The sequence below is a fragment of the Danio aesculapii genome, chromosome 13 (assembly GCF_903798145.1).
Source record: "Danio aesculapii chromosome 13, fDanAes4.1, whole genome shotgun sequence".
Taxonomy (NCBI): domain Eukaryota; kingdom Metazoa; phylum Chordata; class Actinopteri; order Cypriniformes; family Danionidae; genus Danio; species Danio aesculapii.
Window position 1 is genome coordinate 29,772,734 of NC_079447.1, and position 21,911 is coordinate 29,794,644.

The 21,911-nt window shown below is 34.3% G+C and overlaps 1 protein-coding gene across 7 annotated transcripts in view; it reads right to left on the reverse strand.

The window, feature by feature from the left end:
- Positions 1-8,637: 8,637 nt before the first annotated feature.
- LOC130239623 (sorbin and SH3 domain-containing protein 1) overlaps positions 8,638-21,911 on the reverse strand; it is a 94,832-nt gene continuing 81,558 nt past the window's right edge. For 6 of the 7 annotated variants that reach the window (XM_056470899.1, XM_056470900.1, XM_056470893.1 and 3 more), the window contains 6 exons: positions 21,021-21,215; positions 19,814-20,362; positions 18,228-18,326; positions 16,403-16,587; positions 14,380-14,486; positions 8,638-12,199 (listed from right to left, as the gene is read on the reverse strand). In XM_056470899.1, the coding sequence (XP_056326874.1) occupies positions 12,132-12,199; positions 14,380-14,486; positions 16,403-16,587; positions 18,228-18,326; positions 19,814-20,362; positions 21,021-21,215 (1,203 nt within the window). In that variant the 3' untranslated portion in view covers positions 8,638-12,131. The remainder of the gene's footprint in view (positions 12,200-14,379; positions 14,487-16,402; positions 16,588-18,227; positions 18,327-19,813; positions 20,363-21,020; positions 21,216-21,911) is intronic. The other variant, XM_056470898.1, reaches the window with a different exon arrangement.

The window sequence follows — 21,911 nt, forward strand, 5'->3', positions numbered from 1 at the left end:
TAAAAGAAATACATTTTAGAGCAGTAATCACGATATCGTGAAACTGTGATATTTTTATCCAAGGTCATCATACAGTCAGAATCATATAACAATATAACAAATGTATAATGACACATTCTGCATTAAATTAATCAATGCATTTGTTTGTACTACATTTAAGAAACTAATCATTTAAGCATTATTAAAGATTTCCCCTTCCTGTTTTTTTTTTTATCTTAATGATGCATGGAGGACTGTGTTTATGTTTCTTAATAACAGAATCACAATGTTCCTGCTGATTTGTGAAAAATATCCTTGATTTTTTGTTTTTGCCTGTGAATGAGGCAGCGACGATATTATGGAATGGAAATGAGGGAAGGCTGTTAAATTATTCCAGCCATGGGAATTGATGGATGACTAATTTAATTATTTCCTGAATTTTAATTCTTTATTAGGTAAAGTTTTGCAGCTGCTAGTTAGTGCCTTGTTTGCCCTTCATTTATTTAATATTTAAATGTTTCAAATTAAAGTCTGCCCGTGTATTGTATGCACTAAATGAAAACAAATATGCTATAGAAGGGTGCACTTTTACCAGTTAAATTGATCATGAAAAGCTTCAAAATCTATGCATGCTTCATAGTGTGATCTGAGGTTATATTTGAATTATTAAAAAGTAAAAATCTATTGCAATAGTATCTACAGTATGCAGCAGAATAATCGCATAGAGGAATCTCAAGAGGTTTTCTGACTCCTAAATAAGGCAAAAGTTTCTCTTGTCTTTTTATTATTGAGGGAACTGATTATTCCACAGTGATTCCCCCACTCCTGCTGTGTGCAGCACCTCTATGCAATTAACATTTTGACATGTTTGATCAATCATTCAGACTACAAAAGAACAAAAATAAATAATTAAGTACAGATTATTAGCCTGGATGGATTCAGTGTATTTGATCAGCGCTGCGAGTTAGATCAAAGCTTTGCACAAAGTATGGAAAAGCCGACATTACAGCATCTACTCCGCACCATGAGACAAAAGTGTGTTTCCCCAACTGAAAAAAGATAAACATTATGCAGAGATCAAGCCCTCTGAGCTTTAAATGAACAATTCTGACTTTAGCACAGTCGAAGTAGGTCAGTATTTGGGACTGCTTGTTAAAACTTAACCAGTCAACTTCTTTCCATGTTGTTGAGACGTACTCTGCTAACTTGAGATTTGAGTGAGCTGTATTTAAAAATAGATTTCATCATTTGCTTTTACATAACAGTTATTTTATTAACTATTAAAGTTAGTAGCTCTTATGAACTAACAACAAACTAGGCAATTAACCATTGTAATGTCAAAATTTATGAATTTGCTATAATATTAATTTGCTATAATATTGAATCTGTGAATCTTAGTTTGCAAATTTCAATTTCACTACACATACTTTGCACTTTATAATAAAAACACACATTCAAATTTTCAAATCAATTATTGTTATTGCCACTTTTTCCCTTATTTATATTTTTTAATCTCATATATATATATATATATATATATATATATATATATATATATATATATATATATATATATATATATATATATATATATATATATATATATATATATATATACACACACACATACACATACATACATATACACACACACATTTATGCAACAGTTCTGTCAGGTTCTTGAATCTGATTGTTTGATAGTCGATATTCTGCAATATCAGAACTTGTACAGCCTCCTCACACCTCTGTATTATTAGTTGTTTAAATTGCAACTATGCAGTTTATTTATAAGGACAGTGCCTATTTTAAATATTTATAATTTCAGAGATACAGCGCCATCTACAAGATTGTGACAGAGACTGGTTGGAGATTGGTTGGCCATCTGTTTGTTTCTAATGCATCTCCTGTTTTCGTCCTGCAGACTAGTTCAGTAAAAAGAAAGAAGGAAGAAATGCCCACATGTGTTTAGTGTTTTTCCTTATCGCAAACACAACAGTAATCTGGTAGTGTTGGTGCTGCTTTGGCTTTTTCGGGGATAATTTTTGTGATCTCCCGGTTGCAACAGAGACATACTGGAAGATATTGCTTTAGATTGATGGCATTTCACATCGTTCAGCCTTATCTATCTATCTATCTATCTATCTATCTATCTATCTATCTATCTATCTATCTATCTATCTATCTATCTATCTATCTATCTATCTATCTATCTATATGTGTGTGTGTGTATATATATATATATATATATATATATATATATATATATATATATATATATATATATATATATATATATATATATATATATATATATATATATATATATATATATATATATACTGTATATTATATACTCACAAAACAAATGTTAAACAAAAAAAATCACAACATTCAAATTTTTATTTAAAAGTGCTGATAGATGTTTATTTTTATTATTAAATGACAAGACTCTTATTAACGTTCTTACTACTGTAATATCAGTATAATATGCATAATTGCATGCAACTCTAAATAAAATTTAGGGGGGAGTGGGGGCAAAGCAATTTTTTCAAAGCTTTGACAACATTTCCTTTCCAGGCTATAACAGCACATTCAGCATGCAACCCTTGACGGAGCTGCCAAATATCACGTGAGTTCGTGACCGTGTCCTGCAGTTAGCTCCAAATTTCTGTTTTTAAGTTAAGAAAGTAAATTATTTAAGCGGTTCCTTATTACAAGTTGCGTGTCTCTTTTCATGAGTCACACTTATGATCAATCTACATGTTATTTAGTGCAATTACACATCCTTACATTTGTTTTTCAGTTTAAAAATAGACCATGTTTAAATGGCAAGAGTTTCCATGTGGGGACGAAAGTAACACTTACTGTAATTATGCCCCACTGCTAATAGACAAACCTTATTTTTTTGCTTTCACATTAAAGTTTGCAGTATTTGGTTTTATAAAATTAATGCATATTGCATAATTAATGATAATAAAATAAAAATGAAAAAATTGGTGAAAATGTTAACGTTTTAAACTGTTGGATTGCTTTTGAAACATTTGATGGAAGTAAAACTTAAAATTAAAATGCAGTTTAAATTTTTTTTGCAAAAACAAAGAGCAAAATATGTTTGCAGTTAACATCAACAAGGTGATAGTGAGATCCATTTAAAATTAACATGATTAAGCCAGTAAATCTAGCACATATTGTTGTGGTACTTTTGACCCACCCACGTGTTACTTTCGTACTTGCCTATAGGGTCAAAAGTAACAATGTGCAACTTTTGTTTAAAGTGTTATATTGGAGATGTTCTATATTGATAGAAAATAACACCTGATTTTGATATACCACTCTTATGAGTTAGTAACCACAGCAAACAATATATTTCTTTTAAAAACATTTTCTTCTAAAATTAGGTTATGAAAAATGGTACTTTCGTCCCCGCTCCCCTACTCCTATCAATTTTATACCTTAAACAATGCTGATTTGTTTCAACCCAAATTTGAGTACAAATATGGAAGGACACCATAAAATACAATATAACAATATTATTTATGCTAAAATGAACTAAAACACTAATAAAGATAAATAAATAACCACCATTACAAATTTTAATAATGAGTTTATTAAAAATAGCTTGAAAAAAATGCTTGAAAATGTAAACAAGACATGAAACATTCATAAATAATACAGTTTACACTTAATGGTTACGTTGTACATTTAAGTATAGCCTAATAAATTAACGTTTGGTTTAGGTTTACTGCTTGCAATGATGCAAAATTCACTGTATTAATTATGAACCACAAGCATATTTTAAGCATATGAAAACATTTACATTTAGCCACTTTATAGCTGCAGTACATAACATAACAGGTTGCCACCTACAGCTTCAACTGAATCTCAGCTGATCTTAAATGACTAAATGAAACAAACAGAATTTACCACCTGTGGTTGGGGAAAATGGGGCGCCAGTGTTTCAGCGTCGCATAATCAGCGTCCAACTGTGTGTTTCCCTCTCATCTTAATTTACTTTTTCAAGTGCGAGCTTCGTTAATTGCAAACATCTAAGACTCCAGGAGATTTTACAGTGTCACATTCCTTCGTGTTTAGGCTTTATTGACATCACACTGCACCTTATCGTGTTATGAGTTTATTTTTGTTTGTTTAAATTAGGCTCTAATTTGGCATCTAATTTATTAACGGTCCTGTGAGGAAGGTTGTTTTGCTGTTGGCTTTTACTCAGTATTGAGGCGGAGATATATTTGCCTTTGCCACCCCTCAGTGGTCATAAGTAGTATTGCAATAAAAGCATCAACTACTCAACTTATGCAGGTGGATTTATTTGCGGATATGAAAGACGTTCATTTATTGTTTTAAATTTTGTTAAACTGACCCCGTTAGGCCCTTTGTACGAAAACATTACTCTAATTCTAGTGTGTGTGTGTGTGTGTGTGTGTGTGTGTGTGTGTGTGTGTGTGTGTGTGTGTGTATATATATATATATATATATGATTTCTCTATTGTAAAAAATAGGGTTAAAATTTCTAAAACCGTTAATAATAAAACCGACCAATTTTTCAATTAGATATTTCTTCTGGTTAAATCCATCGGGTTGTGGTTTAATTCGCACATTCGGACTTTCACCTCCTTAATAACTTTTTAAAAAAAAAGTAACAATTATGAGATTTTAGGCAGAATATTCCAAGTGGTAAACAATGTGTCACAAATTGTCACGTTGTTTAAAACTACTATTTATTACTTTATTTATATTTACAATTGCTGCATTACTATTTTATTTATATCTCAAAACTAAAATGGTTGTGTGTTGGTTGTAGGTGTGGCATCTGATTAATCTAAATAGTAAATCCAGTTGTTTCTCTTCTAGTAGTGTCACCAGTAACATAAATGAAAAATATAAGTCTATTTGCTCTGTCATTTAAGATACATGATTGTTTCCTTGTTTTACTTGGCTATATTTTGCTATTTTGGGCTTGCGCTTACCTTTTGGCGTCTCGGCTAAATCTCAGACCGGCCTATTCAATCGAACTCTTCGCTCTGTTCAAGCAGTGACAGCGTTTGGTTTTATCGCACTGTCTCCGTGTATTTTTTGCGAAGTCTTGTACTTTTGGCTTGCACTTCTGTAAACAATCTGATAAGTGTCACACCTGCTAAAAACACATGCTGGTCACCAGAAGCCACGCCCTAATTTCTCGCTATTGGCCGAGCTGGAATTGAAGTGAATGGTGGATGTGAGAGGACTTGCTATGTTCAATAATTACATTTTCCGAAGGAGATAATAAACTCGGAGTGACACGGAGGGTCAGTTGTTAGCACTGTCGCTTAGCAGCAAGAAGGTGGCTGTTTCGATTCCCGGCTGGGCCAGTTGGCATTTCTGTGTGGAGTGTGCATGTACTCCTCGTGTTGGCGTGGGTTTCCACCACAGTCCAAAGACATGCGGTATTGGTAAATTATAAACTAAAGAATAAACTAAATTGGCTGTTTTGTATGAATTGGCCATATTGTATAAATTATTGTGTATGGGTGTTTCCCAGTACAGGGTTGCAGCCGGAAGGCATCAACTGTGTAAAACATATGGTGGATAAATTGGTGGTTCATTTCACTGTGGCGACCCCTGATAAATAAAGGGACTAAGCCAAGGGAAAATGATGTGATAGTGAATCATAATATCCTATGAATATGCTTATATTTTAAAGAGCCCATATTATGGGTTTTTGAAAATGCCCTTCCATGTAGTGTGTAACACAGCTCTAAGTGAAGTGAAATATCCAGCTAAGACTTAAATCTGTAAGTGTACAGTGTTTAAAACTATTGATTCATCTATAAAAGAGTCGACTCATAGTGCTTCAAACGAGTTGTCTTGATAACGAGTCATTAGGTGTTTCGTGATGATGCAGCTACGAAACACAAGTAGTTGGGCGCGCAAACCCGGGAGATTTGAAACCTGCGGCCCCGCCCACTAACAGAAAAAAAAGTCTCACACACACACACACAGACAGACACCGGTCGAAGTCACGCTGTGCAGATGGATATTATTGAGTCTAATTAAAGAGGAAACCTCAGCATTATAGCCCAGCCTTGAGCAGTTCTGAGTACTTCTGAAAACTATATGCTTTCAAAGAAGACTTCATCAGTTTGTTAAAGGAAGGATCAGTGAAGACTGTCCGAACATGGATCAGTGGATCATGAATCAGTTTCTACCCCCATTTCACCAGTGTAAGTACGTGCGATTAAAATTTTTGCCTCGTTTACTCTATCTTGCAAATTCTGTATTTAGTTGTGTTTTGTTACTTGTAACCGCGTGTGCTGTATCAGGTTAACTCTTTATATTCTCATATCGCGTGTAAAGCCACGTTGAAAATGCGACGCGTGCCGCTTTGATTACGGATCGTCAGCTGTTTACACACTTGCAACGGTCAAGTAATGTGTGTGTGTGTGTGTGTGTGTGTGTCTCCTCGTGTGTGTAACGCACGGGTATTCGCGGATATAACTGAGCGCCGCGCCGCCTCAATTCAGCCGCTCCTCTATGGACGCGCCGGCCCTGTGTGTGTGTGTGTCTCTTCGTGTGTGTAACGCACGGGTATTCGTGGATATAACTGAGCGCCGCGCCGCCTCAATTCAACCGCTCCTCTATGGACGCGCCGGCCCTGTGTGTGTGTGTGTGTAACGCACGGGTATTCGCGGATATAACTGTGCGCCGCGCCCTCTCTATTCAGCCGCTGCTCTATGGACGCGCAGGCCCTGTGTGTGTGTGTGTGCGTGTGTGTGTGGGTGTGTGTGTGTGTGTGAAAAGAGCAAGAAGACTGTGACTAGGAGGCTAGGAGATCTCCTCGCCAGTTCTTGGACTTTTTGCTCAATAAAATAGTTAGTCGTCAGTATTTTCTAGTCCATCGTCTGTGTTTACATTCACCCACTGGCAGCCAAAATCCACTATAAAGCGTGTATGCATTGTGACTACTTTTATATTGTAGATTAGCAGCTGGGCATTTCACTCTGTCTCGCGCTGAAGCCTGTCAGTGTCGTCGACCAATTGCAGCAGGCTGTCATCGGTCCAATCAGCGCAGATTAGCTTCGCGCTGAGGAGGGGTTTGGGAACAAATGAATCGCTGAACGATTCATATGGGAGTCGCTGGGATAATTAGGTAAAACTAAATGCAGATTATAAGACCATGAAAGTGTTGTTTGACCTTGCATGCATATTAGACTGTTGTTGGAGACCCTTACAACCTAAATATGACCCTATTTCATGTATAATATGGGCTCTTTAAAAATGCTTATATTAGTCAGTGAACAACACACTAGGTTAAGAAGATAATTTATTATGATAAAAATATATATATTTATTTTTTAACTAAAATAGAATTTAGATTGAAAAGATTCCTGAAATGAAAATGGTGGATATTTACTACTGGACAATGACATGAACTATTGGAATGCCATTGATTTTTTATTATTATTATTTTTATAACTGAATTATAAAACAGGGTCTATAACTTTAAAACAGCAATGCAGTTTTACAAAACAAAATTATAATCATAATAATAACTAAATATTATGAATGTTTGGGCTTTTGAAACTGGATCTTTGCAGCTCCAAGTAGGTGTTTTTTTTTTTTTTTTTAAGTCCAATACAAGTCATATACAGTACTGGTCAAACGTTTGGGGTCAGTCGGATTGTTAAATGTATTAAAATAAGCTTATCCTGCACACCAAGGCTGTATTTATTTAATCAAAACTACAGTACAAATAGTAAAATAGTGAAATTTTATTGCACTATAAAATAACTGTTCAAAAGTAGTTTATAATTTAATTTAATCATTTATTCCAGTGATTTTAAAGATGACTTTTCAGCATCATTACTCCATTCTTCAGTCACATGATCCTTCAGAAATAACTCAAATATTTATTATTATTATTATTATTATTATTATTATTATTATTATAAAAACAATAATGACTGGAGTAATAATTTCATTTGAAACTACATATAATAAGAAAGCATTTATTTAAATCTTTTATAAATATTTAACCATTTAAAAAATATTACATTTAATAAATGCCACCTTGATGAACAGAATAAAAAAATAAAAAATAAACAAAAAACATATATACTATATTAGTCATAAAAAAATATTTATTTCTTAACTAAAATAGAATTTAGATGAAAATAAGGTGAAAAGATTCCTGAAATGAAAACGGGGGATATTTCCTATTTGACTATGATATTAACTATTGGAATCTTATTGATATTTTTTTATAACTGAATTATAAAACAGGGCCTATAATTTTAAATCAGCAAAGCAGTTTTATAAAACAAAATTATATTCATAATGATAACAAAATATTATGAATGTTTGGGCTTTTGAAACTCTTTTTTTCTCAAGTAGGTGTTTTGCATTTAAGGCTAATTTTAAGTCCAACATATATGTTTTGTTTTTTTTGTCAAATATGCAAATTGTTTAGCTATTCGTTTAGGACAGAACACCAAAAAATGAGGCTGTCCCCAGAATGCAGAGATTAAACACTAGATTAAAATAAAACAAAAAAATGAATATAACATACTAATTAACTAAAACGTAGTAAAGAAATATACATATATTTTTAAATTAACTAAAAACACAATAAGTGGTGCACATCCTGACAACAAACATGATCAGTCAAAAGCTGTAATATTGTTTATTAAATATTGCATAATGAGGCAATCACAGCAGTAAATAGTGTTTTAAATTCATTGTAATTGTAACAGCACTGCAAATAAACAAAAACAAACAAAAAAATGCAAAATTCGCTCTGCATACAGACCACAAAGAAATAATTACACATAATTAAACATCTCAGGTGTCATCTCACACTCTTGAATAACTCATATGATTGTGGTGAAGAACTTTGTAATTGTCTCCTGTAACACACTTGGGTCAAACTTCCATACAAAGTGACATTCACCAGGAGCCAAAAAATATAAACAAAATAAAATGATAAAATGAGGCACAGTTCAACGAAGCCATGAGACAGAAAGGCATTTCAATCCCAACACAGTGTCAGAATCACTCGCTCAGTCATATGAGACGGTCTGTGTGTGTTACGCAAATCTCTGTGCTTTCCTAATATTCTTCATTTAATATAAACTGTAATATTTCTAGAGGTTGCTGTAACTTAGGTCACTTTCATTCGTTTATACTTTACATATTTACAACTCTGACAGAATAGGAAAACTGTGAATTTCAACTTTGTTCACATCCATGTTAAAAGATTCTCAGAGCACTACATTCAAATATGCTACCCTATATTATAACCAAAGGCCAGAACACTTTTTTTTTTTAACTCCTCGTGGTTCTTCTATGTGATTACATCTTAATAAAGGTTTCAGCAACAACCACTGGTTTACAAAATGAAAAATATATCATCTAAATACTTCATTTCTGTCCAAATGATCTCTTCCTGATTCTCGTTTTGAATTGGACGGAAGGCTGGTAAGCACAAAAGCCTGTTCACGGTAAAAATGATAACTATATTAGCACCGGCACCAACTTAGGATAAAGTTCTGCTTATTTTAAGTATGCGCTGCTGTTTTGTCATCTGACCCTGTAGACACAAAACGTCATTAATATTAGGTTAGATTTAGGTCACCAGATTTTAGGTTGTGTTGGAAAGTGACCTAAATCCAATGTAGAGCCAATATCTTAAACCAACGTCATATGCTGACATTTATTCGTCAAATATGGCAACCAAAATCTAACGTCTGATAGATGCCATATTGGTAATGTCCACACAACGTCAAGCTGTAACATCATTGGACGTTATTTTGTTGTTTTTAGGTTGCTTTGGAAAGTAACCAAAATGCAATGTTGGACATTAATGTCGGCCTGATGTTGGGTTCTGATGTCAGCCTGATTTTCATTTCCAATCAATCTGACGTCACGTTGACGCCCTGTGCCTGCTGGGGAGACTTTAAATACTCAAGCTTTTTAAAGTAGCACAGATTCTGATTGGTTGTCAATGGTTTTATCATTCAGTAGCTAAAAAAATATCATTGTGAAAGTGATTCCAACAATATCATTCTTCATTATTACAGCTGTCCTGTAGATTCCATGAGCTCTATGACTACTGAATTTAGGCTGTTTTTATAACCGGTATAGGCTAGTTATCATCCTTGATATGAATGGGCCTTAAAGAGGATAGTTCACCCAAAAACAATCATTTACTCACCTTCAGATGGTTTCGTTCCTCTGTGAACACAAATAGTGATTGACTTCCATAGCATTTTTTGGTCTACCAGTGGCTATCAGCTACTGTACAGAGGTTATTTTAAATATTGTAGTATGTAAAAAAGAAACTTGTAAAGGTTTGAGGTTGAGTAAATGTTCAAGTGAACCATCCCTTTAGAGTAGCAGAAACTCTCTAGCAGCACGTTCTCTGGCATTACTTGGAATGGACCGTATAAATCTTAAGGGGAGATTCAAAAACAACTTTTCATCAGAAGAAATCCACTCTCCAAAATTTTTATCAGAAGAAATCCAAAACTTCTTAAACGGAAGCAGAAATAAATCTACTATCAAACTACATTCAGTTAAGGAAGACCACAAGCTAATCAATGGAGACTACCAAACGAAATGAACACAATAGGTCCAAGTGTAGCATCCTATACTGTGAATGGCACTTTGAAAATGAGGTACAGCAATCTTACGGATCATCGAATCCCAACACACAACCACAATACCTGTCAAAACACTACATAAATGTCACTGTCAAATGATACCTGGGTTAGGATGTTATGCCAATGCTAGTGCTAACGGAGGTAAATACTGCGCCTCAGATTCATAATACATCGTTCAGAACATCCTGTTTAAAAATAGATGATTGAAAGATAAAAATATGCACCACTCAGGCAAATAAATAGTATGTTTTTGAGGTTAAGCATCTAAGTTCAGATCTGCTTAGTGGGGTTCAGTTGTAGCCCTTCACCTCACTACATCATATACAGTAGCACTAAACTGTTTCATTTGATTTTACAAATCAAAAGGTTTGTTAGATCTAGAGTTGGTCACTCAGTCATAATCTTATCAACAAATTTTGGTAACACTTTACAAAAGGTTTACTGATGATGAAGGTAAATATAAACAAAGCTTCTACAGAGTCTATTTCCTTTAATGTTCATTTTTACATTGACTGCCACATTATCTGGTAACATTAGTGAATTATTATTACAATAAATCATGTGACTGAACTAACATAACTCTGACAACAGTTAATAAACACCATAATATTGCTCATAGTTAACAAACGTTACTCAAAAAAGACACCTTATTGTGAAGTGTTACCAAAATGTTGCATGTCAACTAAATCTGAGAGTACTGTACAGTAAGTGCTATGAAGTTTTCCTCCTTGCATTAACACTGATTTGCATCATTTTGATGTCTATAGATGGCTTTGCTTGGATCTGCAAATATTAAATTGTGTCTCATCCCATCCATTCCCCTCACTGGAAAAGTAACTGAAATTACACTCTTTATAAGAGTGCTCCATAAACCAGTAATTTTATCTGCAATGGGAGTGTAAATTGCATTTTAAATTCTTTGTTTTTAATGACTAAAAAATATGATTCTCTCACAGCTTCTCTGACCTGTAACCCTTAATACGAACACCTTCCAACCTTTAATACGAAAACCTTCAAACCTTGCACTCATCTCCTACAGTCACACGTTTATAGCAAAAATAAACTGTAAATGTTAATATTTTTCAGTAATGTCAGGTATGTGATGAAGTATTTTGAGCTGTACTTCAGTCAAATTAGCAGTTGTAAACTTAAACACCTTTTCCCAGATATTTTATATTGATGGCTTTTAGCTGAGCTTTTTCAAGAAAAACAAAAACACAATACATGAAACTGGTAAAAACCTTCATTCTTCCGTGAAATCCTTCAGTGATTCAACAAATGCTGCCACTGGAGTACAGTTGAACTGCATGTTCTTCGCTGACATGCCGCACACCTTACTGATCACATACCTGGACATTCATCTGGGACAGACCAAATTTTGGACAGGAGGAAAGTCTTCATTTGACGTCAACAGGTAAGAGTGTCCCAAACAGATCAGGCTGCTCAAGCATAGCGCTAGAATCGCTTCATACAAATCGTCAATTCTTCATTTGTATCGTGTCACAAATTAACAGCTTTCACATAATTTCCTGGAAAAGTGCCAAACTGTTTCGTCCTCTTTGATGTACCTGTGTAGAGAAATCAACAAACACATAAGAGTCTGGCTACAAATATGTAGAAAACAACTCCAGTGCAGAGATATTTCAGTACATTTATACTCATAAAAATGATTCTGTGATAAAGTAAACACTACAGAATAAAACATAGAAAATTAGAATTACAGTGTTTTATTGTTGTTTGTAAGTGATTTTCTGTTTATGACATCTGGAGTTAATTTACTACTCAAAATGACACATTTATACTCAAGAAAAGGATTGAGTGCTAAAAATGTTTTAGTAAAACAACATAACGTTCTTGAACTAAAATTTTTGAAAGAATTGACAAACAATTTATAGTAATATAGTATAGCATCAAATAGGAATTTGGTGTTGGGGCGGCATGGTGGCGCAGTGGGTAGCTCTGTCGACTCACAGCAAGAAGGTTGCTGGTTCAAGCCCAAGCTGGGTCAGTTGGCATTTCTGTGTGGAGTTTGAATGTTGTACCCGTGTACGCGTGGGTTTCCTCTGGGTTTCCCCCACAAGTCCAAAGACGTGGTATACTGTAGGGGAATTGGGTAAGCCAAGTTGTCCGTAGTGTATGTGTGTATGTCCTGGTCATACAGGTTGGGGGCTGAGCATTGGGTTAATGACCCACCTCGTAAAAATTGGATGTTACGAAACTTAGATGATACTTCGATATAAACGGCCCTGGGAGTAAGTAAGAAATTTAGTTTTGACTTCATTTCATACATGGAATTTACTTTGAATAATTTTTTTTTTATATATAATTTTTTTATTATATTACAGATTAAAGGCAAACTTTATAGTGTCTTAAGAAAGCCACATTATGAGCATGTTTCGAGCATTACCCCGCGGGTCAAAGTCAGCCCATTTGGTCCGCCATCCCATCTGAGATAAGATTTACAATGAAGGTTGCAAATGCCTTCAACAGAGACCATCATTTCTAATTTAACGTAACCTTTTGTTTGTTTTTAGTTTAATTGTTGAGCAACAGAAAATCAGCTGAAATGAAATTTTTCAATTAAATGTTGTGTAAATGTAAATACTGTCACTTGACAGAGGACAACACACAAGACATCAACTAGCAAATCAATGCAAAGGAAGGTTCAGCTTGACTCGTGTATTTAGCATTGAACGCCGTTGTGTTATAAATGTGTTTATATTTTTCTTGTAAGAAGTTCATTATAAAATGTAAAAAAGTATAAATAATAATATGATTAAAGTATATTTAATAAATTAGGACATTACCATGGCCACTTTGATGTAATAGTTTGGTATATTTACCTTCGGCCACACCCCTCAATCAAATTTTGCTTTTGGCCCTTCATAAGAAAAAGTTTGGGCACCCCTGTGCTAGAATCACCTTAACATGAATTAGCATGTTGTAAGCATGCTTCTAGTATGAATTAGCATGTTGTTGGAATGATTCTAGTATGAATTAGCATGTTGTTAGAATGATTCTAGTATGAATTAGCATGTTGCTAGCATATTTCTAGTAGCATGTCATGATTTTGCCAAGTAGCCTACAGTGCGATCCTGGATTAACATCTACAGTATGTTGATCCTGGAACATCATTTTTGTTCAATAATGTAATCCATACCTATTGCCTACCCCTAAACCCAACCATAACTGTATTACCAAAATCAGAGGGGAATAATAGATGGATAACAATCATGTAGAGGTAACTGTAAGCCTAAACTTGACACAAACTGTAAACGTATCCCTTAATTCTGATTGCTGATTGGAATGTTGTGATCAACATAGATGGTTATCCAGGAGCATGTTCTGCTTGGTGAAATCAGGTTGGTGGTTTCTAGTATGAATTAGCATGTTGTTAGAATGATTCTAGTTTGAATTAGCATGTTGTTAACATGATTCTAGTATGAATTAGCATTACGTAGTAATATTACAGTGCAAGCATATGATGTGGCAAGAAGCTGAAACAATATTTATCTATATATTTAAATTTTCCTTTTTCTTTTCCTTTTTTTTGAGTTAATGTTTATTCAAGTAACAAAAGTGGTTTTAGCTTCATGTTTTTTGCTTCAGTTTTGGCTATCTACAATAACCCATCTCCAGAAAAACAGAACTCAATAGCAGCGGTTGAGAATTGATTTACTGTTGAAGTGCTGTAGTTTTTGAGAGATGACTTTTATGGAGAATCAATATAATGATAAATGACACACACCCACAAACCAGCCATCATCACATTTCTCCATGACGTTGACCAGGTCTCCTTCCTGCAGCTCCAACTCATCATCATTCTGAGGCACATAATTGTACAGAGCCTGAAATCTGCAACAGAAAACAGCACAATATCAAACATGGAATTGGAGCCTGGGGGAATCTACTGCACAAATAAAATTGCACTAACCAAATGTAAAACGGTTAAGAATATTTAGTATTTCAGTTCATTTTACGCTAAAAGTTGATGTGCTTAAATTTAAAGCACTGCACTGCATGTTGGCTTTGCAGTCCGATCACAAACAAATCTGACTGCATAGGTACACTGAATACATATTTCATGTGTAGCAGATGAATAGGCATGGACCGGTGTAAGATACCAAGAGTATGATAACCTTGGATAAAAAAAAATCTAGACTTCATGATATCACAGTACTGTAATTACTGCTCTAAAATGAGTTCTTTTTAAACGTCTGAGAATTTTTTCCCCCCTTTTTTCCCTACTGCACCATTCAGCTCCACAGCATGCTTGGATATTAGCATATAAGCAATTTTGTTTTTCAAATGTTTGCTGCATGGTCCTTTGCTGCTGGAGATACTGTTGCCCCAAATAAATTACATATCCAATAGGAACGATATAACAGAAAATTGTAACAGTTTTAAAACCTTGACTTTTTCAAACCGTGGTAAACCTTGAAACCGGTTATCATCCCATGCCTACACATGAATGCTTAATGGATTAATATAGAGCTATACTAAAGCAATATCTACAGACATATTTCATGCATCTACTGTATAATACTTCTACTACTATACAATACTATATTTATAGATATGCTAGTGTACCATAAGTGTATTCTATTTATATTATACTGTTAATATTTTAGCAGAGTGCCATTAAATCACAAACTAAATGTATCTTGAACTAAATTGGATAAATTATCATATTACAATGATTTCTAAAAATCACATGACATTAAAGACATTTCAGTTTTACAATCACAAGATTATAAAACAAATAACATTGTAAAATATATGAATAAAAAAATATTACTATTAGCATTCTATCAGATGCAGACATGGTAGGCATTAATAATAAATAGATTTTAAAAGCTTTTAAAAAAAATTTGCCTGAACTTTTAAATACTGCTGTACAGTACACCATTTGATCAATGTGTAAACATCTTGTTGTTTATAAATTCTTATAAATTTTTTAAATTTATTATAAAATTAGAAAAATATTTTTTTTTGCTTTAAATGAGAGTTTGTATATTATAAATAAGGAATGCGCATATATGGAAATCAGGCCAATACAGATAACTGCTAAGTTGTTTTTTTTTTAATTTGGCAGCTGATAACAAATGGGCTCATAACTGATTGCATTTTAAAACAAAGCAATCTTTTCCACCTAAAACTATTCATCTGTCAATTGCAATACTGAAGCCCTGTTTTTGCAGGCATCTTGTCTCTCCTTTTAGAATAAACTCTCCAAAAGCATCCGTCCTTTGCCATAACTCATTATATATTAGCTAATAATTTAATTTCATATTAATGAAAATACACAAATAACCACATATAAGTACACCCCTCACAAATCTATCTTTTAAATTCATATTTTTAATAGGAAGCTACACAATATTATATTTGTACATATGCAAGATTAGTCAGTACTGAAGCCAAATCTGGATTTATTTAACAAAATAACTTAAGATAACGATCCAAAAACGAGTAAACCCAAATTTATATGTTATATAAAAATATTAAATACAAATTTTAAAAGAGGAAAAATCAGGAGAAACAAAAAAATTGAAAAATTTAGTTGAAATATTGTAGATTGTAATTTAGTTTTCAATATTTAGCTTGAATTCAATTGTATTGTCTTTCAATTTTTAAATATGTTTGGTGACTAAAATATTATTGTACTCAATTATACTGAGCAATGTATATTATGTATTATGTATAAGGTACACATCAGTGAACATCTCCACATCTACACCAAAACACATACACAGATGGATGATACTTACATCCCACAGCTCATGCGTCCAGGCTCAGGACTGCTGCTCTGGGACAGGGGTTGCTGGGAAATGATGAGAGAGTGTTTACTGGGAGGAGCCAGGAGTCGGTGGGCGGAGTCTATAGGGCGTGACAAAGTGCTGCAGTACCTCACTGAGGTCTCTGCAATATTCATGATCTCATTACACACTGCCTCCTATTGGTGGAAGAGGGCCGGCACAAGAGGTGGCCGCAAACCAGGGTGTCAGTCATTCAGATGGAAAATTGAGTTTGAGGAAGGGGCGGTGTGGTTAGAGGAGATAGTAACAGGGCAGAAAGGAGGGAATGTCCATTAATACCAGGAAAGCCAGAAGGGATGGTAGTGTCCAGAGGATAAGCATGGAAGAGCGAGACAACAGAGTGAGTGCAAGTGGAAGGAGCGAAACATACACCACAATCATATAGGATTCTTGCAGGGTACTGAGATTTGTCATGCGTTTACATGTGTGAGTTTGGGGATTAGATATCAGATCAAATTAAATACTGACAGGAGACTAATGTCTGACTGTGATGCATCTTGTAGAGGCTATGGATGGCAGTTTTTGCCATGACAAAAAAAAAAGTTGATTGCAACTTTTTATGCAACATTTCTGGCATCTCGTAATTTTGATTTATGCTCTATTTTAATGTTAGTTTGTCTCAAAAACCTGGCTTTACACCTGATAATTCAGATTTTACACCCAATAATTATAATTCTGACTTCTACGCATAATTTTGCCTTAAAAACCACAAAATACTGACTTATACCTGATCATTCTGATTTTACAACTTTGATTTGATAATTCTGGCTTTACATTTGATAATTCTGGCTTTACAACTCATAATTCTGACTTAAAACCACGTAATACTGACTTACACCTGATAATTCTGACTTTATGCCTGATAATTCTGACTTTGCATCTCAGAATTCTGACTTTATACCACATAATTCTGAACTAAAACCACATAATACTGACTTACATCTGAAAATTCTGACTTTATACCTTAGAATTCTGACTTTACACCCCATAATTCTGGCTTTACATCTGAAAACTCTGGCTTTATACCTCATAGTTCTGACTTAAAACTACATAATACTGACTTACACCTGATAATTCTGACTTTATACCTGATAATTCTGAATTTACACCTCATAAGTCTGACTTTACACCTAATAATTCTGACTTAAAACCACGTAACACTTACTTGCAACTCTTAATTTGTACATTATACCTGGTAATTCTGTCTTTACACTTCATAGTTCTGGCTTTACATCTGATAATTCTGACTTTAAGCTTCATAATTACAATTCTGAATTTTACACCTGATAATTCTGCCTTAAAACCACATAATACTGACTTATGCCTAATAATTCTGACTTTATACCTGATAATTCTGACTATAAATCAGATCATTCTGGCTCATTAAACTTCATAATTTTTCTGACTTTACACCTCATCATTTTGACTTTACACCTCATAATTCTCATTAATATCCAAATTTGTATTCTAAAATTTTAAGATTACATCATGTAACTTCAAATTTATTTCTGTTTCTTGGTAAGCTACTTTATTTTCAAGTTTGCAATTTTTCAGAGCAATTTTGACTAGAAATCAACATTTAAAAGGAAAAGTTAAATAAAAATGCAATTACTTTTTTTATTCTATGGCAGATATATAAGATTCCTTATCAGTCATTACAGAATCTGAATCTGCTCATATTCACCATTCATATTCAACCAACACAGTTGACATTAATTAAAAAAAATGGAGCAGTATGTGTGTCCAAAGAGCAATTATGGCTTGAAATGTAATTTACCGTGAATGAGTTGGCATTCATGTTGTTGTCTTGGATGTCAAACAGCATGACAGGACTTCTTGAAGATCTCCCGTAATATTCTACATCATTTCTTAATGGCTGTGAGGGGAAAAGAACATGTATTAGCTTCTGCTTTAAAAACAACTGCCTTTGCTTAAGAGCTGTCATTTGATCAGCACAGTATCATTTTCCTCTGTGCAGTTGTTTCCAGTACAACATTACAGTACTGTATATCATACGCAAGGACAGGAATAAGATTGTGTGTTAGTAGCAATCACCAGTTTTCAATAGCAATCACCAACACAAACATTTAAAGTGTCATGACATGCTGGAAAGCTTCAAGTGGAAACATTATATAATCTATAGAATAGCTTATAATTCACTTATAACAACAGCTAGACAAACTAGATTTAGTCCAAAAATATAAATGATTAAACAGTTAGAAAAAAATTTAAAAACTATAAAAAAACATTTTAAAAAAAAAGTTTTTTAATATATAAATATTTATTAAAGAAATGTCTCATTTTAATGATAAGACATTACAAAAAGTAGACTTTTACTGGATAAATTTGTTTATCATATGGACTTTTAGGAGTAAAGAATGCATTTTTAAGTCTACTTTGGCAGGACCATGCATTTTACAGAAGGTGGATAAATATTTGGGTTAGGGGCATGAATATCTTTACATTTAACTTGTTATTTTTTATACTGTATATAATCCATAGGCATTAATAAGATGCTAAATAGACAATCCTAGTGTATTATTCTTTAGTTGCTCTATTAAGTTTATTATTATTATATGCACTATTATTTCTACATTTGTATAAAAAGTTCTTAGTGTATTGCTTTATTGTATATACTTATTCAAAGTAAACACATTTTAAACAATCATAATTGCAAAAGCATGACAAAATATTACACATAACACTACAATGTGTTAGTTAATGCATTAAAATCAACTGTGATAAATAATATAAAGTTAATAATAAACAACTACGTTTTATTAGTTATTTACTCTTTTTAATTAAACAAATTTTTTGATGTTATTAGGCATTAATTATAAGATTAACTTCAGTTATAAGATTAATTCATTTAAAGATTAAGCTTAATTCATAAAATTCATTGGTGTTAACAAATGTAACTGAGAACACGCAAAATGGCAACAAATAATCTCATAATTTTTCATGTTGTGTGCTAGATTAACGTTAAATGGTTCATGTTCGAAAATAAATCGACTATTAAGTCTTGACCATTTGGTTCTGATGAACAATCACTGAAATGCAAATATTTTTAAAACTCATGCATGCTGTAATTTTATGACAATTTTATGATATCAACACACAAGCAGCATTCACATTAGAGTTCCATGCAATAGTTCCTTTTCAACCGTGTTTCCCTGACAGCATAAAAGCCTCAAATGTGTGCTTACTAACTCACTAGCACAACCACATCATTCCCTATTTCGCCATATTAGATCTACAATGTGTGCCAGTGTAAACCAGCATCCGCCCTTGATACCACATCAAGCCCTCATCCCACCACATGATGGCACCCTGAACAAACACAGCACACCATGCAGAAGATACCTCTGCTGGACTATTGTTCCTGCTGTAAGGAGCCTTGCGGAGGCTGCCAGCCCTGTCTATTTCAGCCCCATCCCCTTCCTGAAACTCCTGATCCAGCTTGTTTGCCCCAGAGAGCCAACCCTCAAGCCCAGCACCACCACAGGGGCTTAGGCTGCGGGACAGACGGGGGGAGGGTGGAGAAAGAAGGAAGTCCTCGCCTTGGGGTGGAGTGAAGGTGAGGAATGGGGTGGCTGAGCAGGGACGGGGCGGATAGGGTGGCGGTAAAGGAGACGTGGAGGGGGAAGCCATTGGGGAGACACAGTAGGGGCTGCCGCTGATGGGAGGCACAGGACTGGCTGACATAGAAGGGGGCAGATATTCACCCAGGCGGTAGGAGGTTGTTGGCAGGGGTGGCAGGGGTGGAGTTGGCGCAGCCGGAGGGCTGCTGCTCACCCCGCCCACAGTCAGAGAGATCCACTCGTTGGAGATGGCATGGACCTCAGGGGAAATAGAGCGGCGAGGGGAGCGGGGCAGGGGGAGAGGGGACGTGGTGAGACGATTGCGAATGGGCTTTTTGGAGGACATCAGGAGGAATGAGAAGAAAGAAGAGGAAGGAGGAAAGGGAAAAGGTGAAATGGTCAAATAAATCAATGCAAACTAGAGATGCACCGACCTACTCGATAAAAATCAGGTTCAGATGTTTGCTGTTTTTTTTTTAACAAACGTGATGACAAACGGATGGGATTTTTGTGCCAATATCTGTTGCAGACTTGCACTGCAATGATTTGATAGTATATCGGAGCATGGTTTATAGTAGACAGAGCATTAACAGAGGCAGAGATGGTGCACAGATTTACTAACAGATACACTCTACTGTCCTGTATGATACTTATTCTCTACTGCACTATACTCTGGTGCAGCTGCTTTGTTTTTTACTGATTCTCCATAAGCGCTACCTATAGGCAATGAGTGAATTTGCAATTCTATTCAGCCTGTCTTCTGTTTTTGCCTAGTACAGGTATGTTAGATTATTATGTTTTCTCTTTGTATTTTAAAAATTATAAAATCTTATTTAAGCCAATTTGTTTGGATAAAAACATTGGCAATTGGAATCGGTCATGAAAAAAAATCAAGATCGGTGCATCTCTAAAACAAACAATAGGGAAAATGAAAACTGAAAGTTGAAAGGAGATGATACGAGGGTTGTGTATTTTATCAGGGCTTTTACCTGTGGAGAGGCATTAGTGCTACGATGAGGTGAATGGCTGATAGGGGCATCAGGATAGTCCACTCCGTTTTTCACCCTGGGCCTCTTGTGCACCTCTATGTAGGTGACTGGAAAAATGCCCTGCCGGTTTGTGCCAGAAATCTTCCCTTCATACCAGTTCTCATCTACTCTGCGAATCAGTGTTATACGCTCCCCCTATAGAAAGATAAAAGATTTTGAAATAGTTAATGCAGATATGCAAACGTCACTCATTTTTTATTTCTTTTTTCTTTCTTCCTTTGTAGCTGTTTATTAGCACTTACAACTATTTTCTGCATGATCTTTATCTGCCTAATCATACCCAATATCTAAACCCAACTACTGTTATTGGTTACTATTAAGGTTAATAACTATTCATTAACTATTAATAAGTAGCAAGTGGGGTGTTTATTAAGTTAAAGTAATGGTCTATGTTTGGTACATAGCGAGAATTACACCTTAAAATAAAGAGTTACTAAAGAACCTCAATTTTAGTGAAATCTACTTCAAATTTGAGCAGCAAATCAAAACTTAAGATTTCTAAATGACAGTGAGTAAAGAAAGAAATCACACAAAATTTAAATAGAAAACATTTATTTTAAACAGCAACAATATTTCCCAATACTACAGTATTTTGATTAAATTCACTATTTAAAATAATCCTCCTGTGGCTGAATTGCTAAATCACCACATCTCGATATTTAAACCTTTTATTTTACTGCCTGGTGGCAACTCTTCTGGATATTTTGATATTTTACATGTTTAAAAATAATATGTTATTTCCTTTTTCATTTTCTTCTATTAAAAAAAGTCTCCAAAACCTTTCAGTTCAGCTTGCTTTGTGCATTTGGCTTCACAAATAAACTTTTCATG